Raw genomic sequence first — 14,013 nt, 5'->3', positions numbered from 1 at the left:
TTCCCTTTTTTGATATTTTAATTTTGTATCTTTTTCAGTTCTCTATTTAAGAATACTTAACTTTTTTTTATTGTAACAGTTTATTTTTACATCATTTTGTACATTTTTAATTCCTCCAGAAAAATTTCCCACACCCTTTCCCAGTTAATTCACGCCGCCTAATCCCACCTAGAAACCAATCTTTGATTTTTTTCTCACTGTGTATTAATTTAGCTTGAGTTTGAGTTTCATATCAATGTAATCATAAAATAGATTTTTTGTTTTCTTTTGCTCAACATAATGTTTTAAATACTGATCTATGTTATCGAGTCTATCATAGTTGTTGGTTTTGTTATTGTTGTTGGAAAGAATTCTCTTGGACATGCTATAATTTGCTCCTCTATTCTCCTATTGATAGAACTTTTATTCTAGTGTTTGTGATGTTTTGTTCGTGCATTTTTTAGTAAGACTTTTTATAGACATACTTTTTTTATGTATGTTTTCTCTCTCTTAGGTAAATATCTAAAGTAAAATTGCTTGACCACATAAGAAACACATACAAAAGAAATTCGGTTATCCCTTTCCTTATCAACATTTGGTGTTACCAGGTTTTTTTTCCATTTTATAGATTCTAATATGAGTAGTAGCTTAAGATTTTAATACACTAACATTCACTTTAGGATTGGAAAGTCTCAGAACCTAACATTAGGGATTTGTAATTTCGTTGCAGATAATTACAGTTAAGAATGCACATAATAGGGCCCTCCCTGGTGGCACAGTGAGTTAAAGCACAGCATTATGAAGCAGTCCACAGTCACTGCAACATGAGTTTGATCCCCGACCAGGGGGGTGACCCACAAGGCATGACAGACCTCTCCTGACCCACCCTCTGCTCCCTCAGCAGTGTATTTCAGTCACTGTTCTGCTCCCCACTGTTCTGCTCCCCACTTTGTCTCTGGTGAATCTTCTTGCCCCCTCCCCCCACCCCACACCTCTGGCCTGTACCCCAGTTCTGTATGCATAAATAAATAAATCTTTTTTAAAAATAATGTGTATAACAATAACACCACTGTTTTACTGATAGACCTCTAATTGAATTTTTATATTAGTTTAAATATTTAAATGTTGATATTGTTGGCATAGGAGGAGAGAACAGTTTGCCAAAAGGAAGCCTCTTTGTTTGCCCTGTAATCTTTCTCCCGGCATGCAAGATGTTTATTTGTTCTGATGCAGCCAAAATATCGCAATAGCTTTTGCTCTGCTGGTGAGGATCATCAGCGGGGAGAATTTCAGCATGAAAATGGACCCATTGTCAAAGCAAAAAGTCTATTTCATGATTACAAACTTACATACGTTCTGAATTCTGGACTGAAAATTGAAGTCATTTGACGTGTTACTTGGTACAAATTGTAGCAGTTGGTTAGCCCTGTTAAACAGTCATGACATGTGCTTGTAAATTTTTTGTGCTTTTTCATTGTGTATAGAACAGTTAATGAAAGAATGTAAACAGTTATACCATTAATGGGTGAATATGGGAGCTAACTACATTAATGTCAAAATATGGATATGACAATTTGCCTGTTTTATTATTAAAATTGGGGTGGGAAGTATTAGAAAAGAAGGGGGAAACTATTCTGATTCAAAAGAAATTCCTGAAATTTTAAAATTATGTTTTGTAATATGTTTGATAAAGTGTTCAGAGTAATTATAGGTTGAAAATTGTAAATGAATACACTCAAGTGGTTCCTTATTTCTTCAAAGTGTCAGGATTACATATCAGAATATCTGCTGCTGTCACTCCCAGATTATTTAAGAAATGTCTGTAATTTTAGATAATTTTCCTTATTCATTTAGGGGCTGTTGGGAAGATGAGAGAACATAGGAAAAAAGGGATAATGTAAGTAAGGTTCCCAGTGAGTCACATTTCTACTAGCATTTGAAAATTGATGAATTGGCATAAGATTTTCTAGTTTTGACCAAATGGTATTAAAGAAAAAAAATCGACATTGAAAAGCATCTCAGAAATTTCTTAGGTAATATAGAGAAGATTCACCAATGAATTAGTTTATATTTGAATGTTTAATTGAGTTTTTCAAGTGCTTTCTTACAAATCTGCCCTAGAATAAATAGCCAGTTTTCAGTAAACATTTTTATTTGGGGATTTATAACTTTAAAAGATACTCAGGTTGAGTTAGAAGATGAGAGGTGTTTGGGTTTTAATGATTGTATAATCTAATTTCCTAAGAAAAACCTACTAGTCTATTTGTAATGATATCTACAGCTAAGCACATTATATAAGGAAAGCTTCAGCCTCTAAATAGTGTGGGCTCTTTCTTTGTCATGTCCTGCTCCTCTGCACGTACCTATTTCTGTTTGTGTTAGTCATCCTCTCTAGGTAAATTGTCCATGAGACCAGTGATTCCATTAGCAAATTATCCAGAAAATGCTGTCTTTGCGCGTTGTGACAGGTCATGTCACTGGTGGATTTATAGCTACTCCAGTGGTTTAATTAACCTGGCAGTTGTCTCCTGTGCCCAGCGCTGTTGTCTGGTTGCCTTGGCATCTTAGTTTTCACCTTCTCATTACCTTCTCTCTTAACTAAAGCTCAGTTACACTTTTTTAAATTTACCTACCACCATCCAATCCTCTCTATTCACTGCCCCCCCTTATTTTTGATTGGCAGTATCATCCAGATAAACAAAGTGCAGATGTGCCAGCAGGAACAGTGGAGGAATGTATACAGAAGTTCATCGAAATTGATCAAGCATGGAAAATTCTAGGGAATGAAGAGACAAAAAAAGAGTATGACCTGCAGCGCCTTGGTAGGTACTTGTGGTGAGGAGCAACAGCACCTTGGCACCTCTTAACCTTAGTCTGCAGCCATTTGTGGGGAGCATTTTCCAGCATTTGCACCAAGTTATTATTGTCTTCTGTACGCCTCCTCTCCATCATTGTTTTTAATTATGCCCTATTCTTACTAGTGATTATTGTGTATCTATTGAGAAGTTAACAAAACTACTAGGAGGTATCTTCTTGTAAAGCTGTGAAAGCTACTTTTTATAACTAATGAAAGATGTTTAATTATATATTCTAATAGATTTGTTTTATATGTTTAACAACTTTTTATTAAGTTTAATTATGTACTGATTAAAATTTTGATTGTAGCACTTTTAAGACTGAATGCTGTATAAATGACATTCTAAAAGGAAGATACTATATAGGATAACATCATAACAACTTTTCTGTCTCTGTTCATATTTTAGTCTAGATTTCATGATTACCACCTGGATAAACACTTCCTTATGAGATTACTGTAAATGATATTTTAGGACTGCACATTTCTAGGCAGTTTTAAAAGTCATCTCTTATAGGCATTTAAGAAAATTGCTTCTTAAGACAGTGACAAGCTCTTGTGGAAAAGAAAGGGAGAAATGTAGGTCAGGTTTGTCACACATGGATTGCAGTTACATGAAGTGATAGGCTGTCTTTCAGCATTGGCCCTGGGATAGGAGTCCCTCAGCCTTTTACTTGAACCTTCAATATGCACCCTACATGTTAATGGAGAGAGTCAATAATCAGTTATAGCCTGTGGGGAAAACACTCAATTGCACTCTGCAATAGCATTCCAGCTTGCATTGACTCGCATGTGTTGATAAAAGCTTGCTGTCTCTGTAGTTGATTATTGACTCCTTCCATGCCCTACACTGGCCTATCATCAAGCCACACAAAATGATTTCAAGGTTCCTACTAGTAACGTTATGAGAATTTGATTTGAAAAATAAGACTTCATTGGTAAAGCACAACATTATAGGATAGAGCTAATGATACATAGAGAAAGAATATCCATATTTATTTTCAGAGGAAGTTGTACTTGTAAAATTTTTCCCTAGTAAGCATTGTACTATGATGCCTAGACTTCGTAAGTGGTTTGTTTAAGTACTGGAGCACTTGTTTTTAATGGTAATTTCTTTTATGCTCTGGGATTTTGGTTTTATGGAAATAGCTATGTACTACACTGTATCACAAGGGATCTAGTATGTAGATCATTGATCAGTTCACTGCCAAGTTCAGGCAAAACAGGTACAGTGAAAGTTGGACCTGATTCATGATTCAGATATAGAGGCAGATACTCTGTTTAGAGTTTGTATGGTGTCTGTTTGTTTTGTAAGCTTTTCAAGAAGATACCAAATTGAGCTACATAATAGGAGGATATTAAAAATAAGACGCTTCGTGATATTTTTAAACCTCAGTCCACAATCTAAATGGTTCCCTTTTGTAGCCCAAGGCTCCAAATAGTGAGAATAGTTTATTTCAGTTTCAAATTGAGGTTGTTTACCACTTAGATTATACTAGTCTGTCATCCAAATTAAGCTTGCCATACTAGATTTCTTTTAAATTTTTCGTAAGAGCTTAGTTTCGTGTTGTCACTTTTTTTGAATCACCATTTCAGTCAATGACTCCTCAAAAGAAAGAGATGAACTTGAACTTCTAACAGTGAGGATTTGGATTTGATAGAAGGAAAACCTCTGAGAATGATAATTTGTTAAAGAACAGGATAAGTTACTAAGGAAGAGAGAATTTGTTATAATCAGGTCAAAGCACTTTTTTCCTGGGTCAGTTCCTGAGGTCATAGAAATAGCTTTGTTACACAGAACTGTTTTGCATGTGGTGATAGTTCTTTGTAGAACTTTGTTTTCAATAGGTTGTTTGTTTCTTGTCCTCCATTAACTTGCAGTATAAAATAAATTTGAGCACTATAGTTCTTGGGAAGGCGGCAGAAGATGTTTCATTGGCTGATGGATGTCGAATGCCTTCTTGTATTTCACAACTCAGATTTGATAGTCTGTTGTCATGAAAGCCACATCGATATTGTGCACAACCATTTATTTCTTTAAAAGATCATTTAAAGGATCCCCTGACATCCATATTTCTTTGCTTTACAAAAGAATTTATCAAATGCTTTTCTTTTTAAAATAAAGGGGAAGCCTGGGCAGATAGCCTAAATTAAAGTACCTTTTTTTTTCCCTCTTCCTTACTCCCACATCTAATATACTTAGTTGACATTTTAAGGCAATGTTGATCAGGCTACAGAAAAGCAAATCTAAAAAATGAGTAATATTCAGCTCCTGGATATTATACATTGTGAAAGCAATGTTAGCAAGTGAATTTAATCAATTAGTTCCAGTTGGTATATTTACCCTATTATTTGTAAGGATGTTTCCAAAGGTTGCTTCCCATGTTCCCTTGAAAAGCATGTAGTTGTTCAAGATTAGGCTTTGCATTTCAGACAACCAGAGGAGCACTTTGGAACATCTTTCCAGGATTTACAAAATGTTCACAATTGTAATATCTTTTGATTAGATTTTAGTGCCGTTTAAGTCTTGTGGATTGTTTTCTCATATATTAAAATACATTATAAAACAGAAAGCATCTCAGGACAACAGGAAGGCTCATGCTATAGTAACTTGCTAATATCTCACACAGATACCTAATGTGTCTGTGGCTTTATAGACTACTGCAGAACATGAGTGAAGTTACTTCTCTATGACCTGAAGAGGAACAAATTGTCTTCAAATGAAATCAAATTAATGTTGTAAAAAATAAGTGAATTCTGTCTGAAATCCTTGCTGATGTATTAGTTTATATTAAGTGTCTTGATTCTCTATTAGTGAATTATTTTGTGAAGGCTTCATTCTACTCAATTTGCCAAGTACTTAAATACTCAAACAGGCTGGCTCTGAATTTTATGAGACATTGGAAAGTTAGCTTTTATGTATAATTGCTTAAACTCAAAATAAGAATCTTTCTTGGAAAATAAGTTGTTCTTAAATATTGATTAATCCCCTAAAAAAAGAAATAATACTTTTAAGTGCAGATAATGTGAATTTGGGTTACTTAATAAGAAAGACATAAGACATTACTGGCTTAATGACTTATGTTAAACTGTATGCTAAAACTGACCCTTTCAAAATATTTGTTCTGATCAAAATAGGGTTTCCATTTATGATCATATCAGTATTTCCATTTGATTTTAGGAATTTGAAAATTGGCTATAAAAAATGTGCTTCAGGTAAAACTTGCAGATAAGCATCAGGGGGCATGTTTTTTTGGTGACTGTTTCTGGGAAAAGTAAGTATGTGAAATGATGCAGAAAATCCATTTAGACAGTTAGGGACTGGCATTTTCTTCAGAGGAAAGGAAGAAGAGAGTATAGATAAAAATTTCTGAGAAGGTTCTGCTCCACATTATTTTCACATGAAGGTGACTGTTCACATTATTTGTTACTTATTTGAATGCAATAACTGTTTTTTACAATGAAAATGTATTTATGACAATTTCCTCCATGATTTTGAATAAAAATTTAGCTCTTTTCAAATATATTAAAACATCTGAAAAAAATTAAAATTCTCGTATATTTGGGCATGTTGGGAGTTTTGTAGAAATTTAGAATTTTAGGAAGTTTTTATCGCCACTTTTAACCTCTCTCCCAGTTTCTACTTGAACCAATTAAAACTTGTGGGTCCAGTACCAAATTGGGTCATTTCTCCTTGTTTCTTCCTCACACTTGAAATCTTAGTTTCATATGATATTCTGATTGCTTCTGTTTTGTTCAGTTACAATTTATTTGAAATGTGTGTTCACATTTCTTTTTAATTTTTATTTATGTGATGTTTTTATTATCACAGCTACCACAGTCCCTGCCCAGATTATAACACATTCAGATTATTTCCATGCTACGTGCCTTCTCCAACATTGTTTACAGTTTGACTAGCCTAGCTTTTTTTATGCTCGCTTCCTTGTTTAAGTACTTTTATAATCACCCTCAACAAAACATTTACCCAGTCACTGGAATCTAAATGGGGCAGAAGCGCTTACCTTTTCTAACCTCATGTCCAATTTCAGACCTAATATGATTCTTTTCCCCAGATCCACTTAGGGGTTCTACTTCTTTTCCCTACTTAGACCATCTACCCATTATATTTATCATCACTTATTCTTTGCCCTAGGTCCAGCTTAAATCCTCCTGGCTTCTCTTGCCTCCCACTTCACCACAAAGAGCCTTCCCTGACATGCTAATCCATCAGTTCTAGCCATTGAATTTAGCAACAAATTATTTTGATTATTTTTTCCTCTGTGATTCCCCATCTGTTGGTTCTGTGTTTGGTATTTTCAACAGCTTAATTATATAAACTCTGGTTTTAACAATAATGGGTCATCTTTGCTGATATGGGACCAATATCAGCAAAGTATACCAAACTTAGTAACATTCTTAGAAATCCAGGCAGGGTCAACAGTTGCTGCCTTCTAACACTGTGGTACTTGAAGCTTTTTACTCCTTAATAATGGATTGGCATTTAGTCAGTTTGTTACGGTCTGAAATCAACACAAGTATCGTGATCATTAACAGTTAAAACAGCTGTCTTTAATAAGAGCTAGAACTGTGGTAATTGTCTTATAATCATTGTTTAATACCTTTATGAAGACGATATTAATATCTATTCCAGAGAGACTTGAAGGTTCAGATACCATTTGATTAAGGTCACATAGCTAGTAATTGATAGAGGGGAATTCAGAGCCATTCTCTCTAACTCTTTATCACTGTTCTGGGCTTGAATAGTTTTGAATAGGTGTGTACAACCTGCTATTTTTGCACATTGTCATGAATGAGGCCATTTTAGCCTTAGACGAAAGGTCAGGCCTACTTCTTGCTGCTTTACCTGTCCTGTAATGAAGCATGGAATTCAGTTCCAAGGTTTCATTTGGTACCTTTCATCAGCATCAGGTTTATACACAGTTATTAAAGCACTGCAGTTCTTCTAGTCCATAATTAAACTCTGAGTTTGTAATTTTTCTTCAACATGGAAAGCTTTGCACTCTTAATTTCATCTGGGAAAACGATTATAGAGTTTATAATTAAATGAGCAGGTTTCAAGTTAAATGTTGCTTAATTCTGAATCTCTTATCAAGGAAGAGACTGTTCCAAGCACAGGATAAGGAAACTGATTACATTTAAGTGAGTTCCTACATGAAAAATTGAATTATGTATACTGACATGATTTTAAAGAACAAGATGATTGTTGAAATTATTTGGTTTTGAAAAACAACAATTTGACCTAGAAAACACTGCTGTTGGTTTTTAACTTAACACACAGATAACCTCAGTTTGAAATAAACTTTAAAGTATTTTTAAAGGCATAAAAAGAAGTCAGTGGACTAAATGCTAACTGAGAGCATTCTGGGGACTTGACCACTTGAGTAGCATGACACTGCTACACATGAATGAATAGTAGGGATAGAGCCGCAGATGGACTTGATCTGTTGGTCAATATGGGGTTGAATGAGACTTTTAGGAATCTCAGCTATAATGAATAAAATTAAATTCCTCCCTCTATAGCTTTTTGTTGCTGTTATTTATTTATTTTTGCTTATTTATTTGAATTGCAGCTACAGTTAGAAAAGGTTTCTTGGGATTAGGAAGTGTAATTATTTCAACTGCAAAGAGTTGTTTTAGAAATTTTACTATCATTAGGAGGAAGTGTTAAAAGACTGGAATTCTATTGTCTTGTAAGAAGTAAGAAATATTTGATTCCCAAATGGAGCTGAAAAAAACCTTTCCTCTTTTAGAAAGTTGTGAATGACCCAGCGAGAGCTCTAGTAAGCTTTACTGAACCAAGCTGCTAATCGTTATTTAATGTTATTCTTCAGTGTGAAAGAATCTCCCTAGATTTTCCTTTTAATCTCTTTGAATTGCGGGCTCATAAACCTCTCTGATGAGTCCTGCCAGTGTTTTCTTAGATCCCACTGTTGAGACAATGGAGCCACAGAATTCTTTCACCTCTTGTTGTCAGACAAATCCAATAGAACGCAAGGTCAGAAGGGCCTATACTTCTAAAGGTTGAAAGATTCTTTTTCAAGTAGCCACATAAATTATTTGATTTTATCAGTATGGTCCTCAAGAATTTATATGTGCTTTCTATATGTATGTGAATTTGAATTTTTTTCTTGTATGTATATTTGGCTAAGCTTGCGAGCACAACACAGGATATGAGTGAATGAATGAACCTTACTACTGCTAGAACATGTAAAAAATTTTGAACCCATACACTTCAAAAGAATTAGGAATTGTGTAATGTCATTGGATTCAAAACAGAGTACACCAATGCCAGGCAATGCAATTTCTTTGTAAAAGGCAAGACTCCCCCCACCACGCTCCCCCCCAACTCACTTTTTACCATTCTGCTACAATTTCAGATTTAAATCTTGGACTTGTTCCTTTAATTTACTCAGTTTCTAACTCTCAACATTTTTAATAATGTTACATTAACAGGAGAATTTTGAGGTAGAATTTACATTTTCCTATACCTATTACAATATTTCATTGGGGAATAAACAAAAATATTTCTAATATGTTATACTCAAAAGAAAAGGAACTTATCTGGTTTGCCATGCCTGATTAGTAGACAATTATCAAAGCTAATTACAGGGTTCTTGTGAGTTACTTTAAGGGCTAGGAATGAATTAAGTTTTCTAATTATAACTACAATGGTGGACAAGCAGAGATCATTGTTTAAAAAACAACAACATTAATTTGTTTGTGCTCTTTCCTTGTAATAATAGTGGAGGGGGAGCAGGGGTTGCTCTAGCCCCATTCCCTGAACACCTGCCTCTCAACAAAGGATCTTGGTCACCTCCTCCCCGGCCACACACACCACCTATTTAGATTTACCTTTTACTTGTATGCACTCCAGGCTCATTAAACAATTCTCAAGGCATTCAGTTTTCCCTGCAGTTAATCACCCTAGTCTTTTTGAGACTCTTAACTTCTCACCCCTAACTTTTCTTATTTTTATGAAAAATTTTCATTATTGTCTCAGTGTACTACCTTTAAATCTTTTTACTGAAATGTAACACAGAGAAGTATAATACAGAGAAGTGTAATGAGTATAATGCAAAGGATATACGTGCAGAGAAGTACACGGATCCTAAGTGTACAGCTTGGTGAATTTTCATAGTAAACACACCCACCTAATGAGCCACCGAAGTCTCCTATAACTGTTGGTCATCACTCACTGCCCCATGTCCAACACTGCTCAATAATTTTGCTTGTTCCATTCCATGCAATGGGTAGTAATATAGTAAGGTCTTTTTAGTGTCAGATACTGACTTAAACCCAGAATCACCACAAAACTTGGACTATGAATGCATAGTATTAAATAATAAGCTCAAAAAATTACTGTTTAGACAGTCACAAGTAAAAGAAAATTTTATATATTCCTTTTAACCCTGATTTGGGTAAAGTACTGATTACTTTCATACTCTTTTCCTTTTTACCATAAGATATAACCTTTCATCTAAGGAATAGGTAGCTAATATAACTTTTCTTTATGTGAAGTTCCTGTAATTAAAGAAGAAAAAAACAATAAAAATGTAACAGCATAACAGGAAAGATTCCACATGAAATAGTGACTAGATGAGAATAACAGTGGCTTCCAGATATCTAGAACAATATGAAGCTGACTCACATGGCAGTTATATTTTTCTGGGTAGTTATTTGTTATTATTTTTTAAAGATTTATTTATTTTTGCATACAGAACTGGGTGCAGGACTGAGGTGTGGGGCGGTAAGAGGATTCACCAGAGACAGAGTGGGGAGCTGAACAGGCCAACTGACAAGTACACTGCTGAGGGGAGCAGCAGGTGGGTCAGGAGAGTTCTGCTGTGCCATGTGGGTCACCTCTGGGGCGGGGATCAAACTCATGCTGAAGTGGCTTTAACTTCTTAGTGCTCTGCTTTAACCCGCTGCACCACCAGGGAGGGCCTGTTTTTTGTTAATTTAAAATAAATCTTCCATAATGGGTTTCTATAAATGGAGATTCACTGTCTATTTTTACAATTAATATGTTACAAGTGTCCAGGATAGGTAAGATTAAGGGCTTATTCAGCTTGTCATTACCACCCCCTTGTCTGATTGCTTTGATATCAAAATTACTTGTAAGATAACCCTGGAATATCTGCAGTTTGACTGTAAATCATTTATATTTTCCTCCTAAATTGAATGCTAAGTACCAGTTACTCCCATTCCTCATGTCTAAACCAGTATATCTTCCATTCAAGGAAACTACTCTGGTCCTCCTGAATAGCAAATTAAAACATGATAATAGCCTTTTTTCTCCATCTGTAAGACTGTTAGGTTATTTTTTTTTCTTTAAACTTAGGGATACTAAATAATCTGTTGTCAAGTATACTTCATATAGAAGTTAGAAATTCAGTTGTTGTAGTCAGAAACTACTTAGCATGTTGGTAAAGTCTACAGAAGCCCTGCAGTGGGCACATGGGAATAGAGGATCTGTTCTTGACCACTGAACAGACTTCTGTATCTTTGGATTTTAGGAACAGTTTAATCGACTGTTGGTACCTAGTAAATATAAAGTAATATAATATTTGACATACCTTAATATAAATCTATGGTGAGTTCAAAATATTGTATAATCTTTTCATCTATTTTAAAATTGTGTAACTCACCAATAAATTCTGAACAGGCAGTTATTAAATATAATTAAATTGCAGGCATTCACACAACAGAACAAAAGAAAGCATTCTCAGCAAGTGAACAAGAGACTAGTGAGACAGCTAAAGAAATTTCATTGGGGTAGGGGTGGATTTGAGTAGTTTCTTTTTAGCATTGACTTCTAGAAGAACAATACAAGCATACAGGAAGTATAGCATGCCTCTAAAAACAAAGACAAGTGCTTCTCATCTATAGTTCCTTTCTTTGTCCCAGAGTACATTTGTTTTAAGAAAGAGTACATGCTTTTCCTACCTGGACCATGTTCTTATTCAGTTCAGCGAAATTCCACACTGCTTTGGACCTGCCAGCCATTAGGAAAAACTTGGACCCAGAAAACAGTGATGGAACATCCAACACTATACAGATGGGTTGAAGGGTTATTGAAATATTTTAAAGTAAATCTTTCCTGAAGTTGCTTGTATTCTATTTCAAGATTTGGATGTACCTTGAGTCTTCAGGAACCTTTTTTTCTTTCAGGATTACCCATTCTGTAAAATTAGGACTCCACTTTTGTGACTTCATTTAACCATAATGATCTCCTAAAAGCCTTATCTCCCAATACTGTGATATTGGAGAGTAGTTAGGCCTTCAAGATAGGAATTTGCAGAAGACACAATTCATGTCATACCAACCCTTTCTAAAATAGGTTAGGAAGAGATAACATATTGTGTGTCAGGTTAGAAAACTAATAAAATGTTGCAATTGAGATTCAGAGATTAAACTCCACACTGCTTTTCTTCGTTACAGAAACATTTTATCAAACAAAAATTTTTCCTCTCACAAAATAGAAATCAGTAGTAGATCACAAGGAATCATCACAGTCAATTTCAAGGTTTTGCATGCTGCATTGTTTTAGAAGATGGGGTAGATTTTCACTGCTAAAGATTACTAAAACTAGTATGTTCTGGGTCTTTCAGTTAGCTGAACTCAGATTGCCTTAAACTTGTTGTCAAAAGTGGTAAGTTTTTCAGTGTTATTTTTGAATTGTAGTGACTGCTGGAGTTGCCTTTCCATCATTCTCCACAGTTAAAGTATCATTTTGTATTTTATAGAAAATGATTTAAGAAATGTGGGACCAGTGGATGCTCAAGTATATCTTGAAGAAATGTCTTGGAATGAAGGTTGGAATTTGTCTTATTTTGTTGCCTATACTAAAAGAAAAAGAAAAGATGGGGAAATTTCTGAGAGAAATAAATGAACCCTCATTGGATACTTGGAAAGCTTAAAAATAATAATAGCTTGGCTTTCTATGTATATGTGTGATGTTTTGTTTAAACAAGAGTGTTTCTATTTCATTCTAAACTTTATTGATATCTCCCTTTGTGACTCATTTCTAGGTATTTTTCTATTCTAATTAGATGTTAGAGACAAAAGGTTTCATAAGGTTTTTGTTTTTAAACTACTTGTTGTTGATTTACTCTGTGTAAAATGTGAAAAAGTTAATTTTTCTCAGCCTTATTTAGTACTTCAGGTAAACTCCTGTTAGGATTTTTATTTTTGTTTCTTGATATAGATACGAAATAACCAAGGCTTGTCTGGAGCCTGAATGTACCTGTGTATTAGAAAGCAAAGAAAATTCTGTCACTCCTCTTAAACCTCATGAAGTTATGTCTTTCCCCCTTTCTGATTACTAGAATTTTAAATTTATAATTTTCCTTTTCCTACAAAAGTTGTGCATCTCTTTGGCTCCCTAGGAAAAGAAAGAAAATCATTATTTCCTAATACTTGCATATACTTTACCTTATAACTTTACTGGTCAACTTGGAATACAGATTCCCTATGGATCTATAAAAAAATTTACTAATGAGTGGGGATTCGGACCACTTTTCTTGAATCCAAGCTTACTAGGTTATTTTTTTTTAATGGCAAATCCTTAATTTATGAGTGCTCATGAAAGTTGGTTGAAAGTTTTGATTAAGGAACACTTTGCTGCTAACCCCTCAATTGAAATCCAAGGGTAGATTCTCATTTGCAGTGGATGATCGAAAAACTTGAGGTTTTATGTTTTTAGGCTTCTTAGTGATGGTGATAATTTCATCAGAGATAACAGGAAGAACTATTGCTGTGAACATACTAGTGACACTAACTTTCGCTTCTAAGTCATGAAAGGGATAGAGATCCACTCAGCTAAAAGTACAGCCTATCCGCCTTCTCTTTCAGTTATGTGTATGTGTGTTCAATCCCCTTCTGGACAAATTAGTTCTTCCAGTAGTTGACAGGTCAAATACATTTTGTTTACTAATGGTTCCTATAATGTGAAAATAGTGAAACCTGGTTTTTGTAAATTGTTCTTCTTAACCTTTTAAAAGTATAATAACATTTTAAAATAAGAATAGGCATCAGTGGTTCAAGCATCTGTTCCATCAAAAATATGTGAGCTTTTTAATACAAGGGAAAATGCCATGAAATTGAAGGAAATGTACAGCATGAAATCATCAAAAGTTACTGTGTTTTGCTGTCCTTGG

At 34.5% G+C, this 14,013-nt stretch overlaps 1 protein-coding gene across 2 annotated transcripts in view; it reads left to right on the top strand.

Moving 5' to 3' along the window:
- The window catches only part of DNAJC24 (DnaJ (Hsp40) homolog, subfamily C, member 24), a 33,803-nt gene that overhangs the window by 17,713 nt on the left and 2,077 nt on the right, over window positions 1-14,013 (top strand). The window contains exons 3-4 of one of the 2 annotated variants that reach the window (XM_004682958.2): window positions 2,663-2,801; window positions 12,601-12,669. In XM_004682958.2, the coding sequence (XP_004683015.1) occupies window positions 2,663-2,801; window positions 12,601-12,669 (208 nt within the window). The remainder of the gene's footprint in view (window positions 1-2,662; window positions 2,802-12,600; window positions 12,670-14,013) is intronic. The other variant, XM_012725093.1, reaches the window with a different exon arrangement.

The sequence above is a fragment of the Condylura cristata genome, unplaced genomic scaffold, assembly GCF_000260355.1.
Source record: "Condylura cristata isolate star-nosed mole 26May11 unplaced genomic scaffold, ConCri1.0 scaffold00015, whole genome shotgun sequence".
Classification (NCBI taxonomy): domain Eukaryota; kingdom Metazoa; phylum Chordata; class Mammalia; order Eulipotyphla; family Talpidae; genus Condylura; species Condylura cristata.
This window is presented reverse-complemented; position numbering and strand designations above follow the sequence as displayed.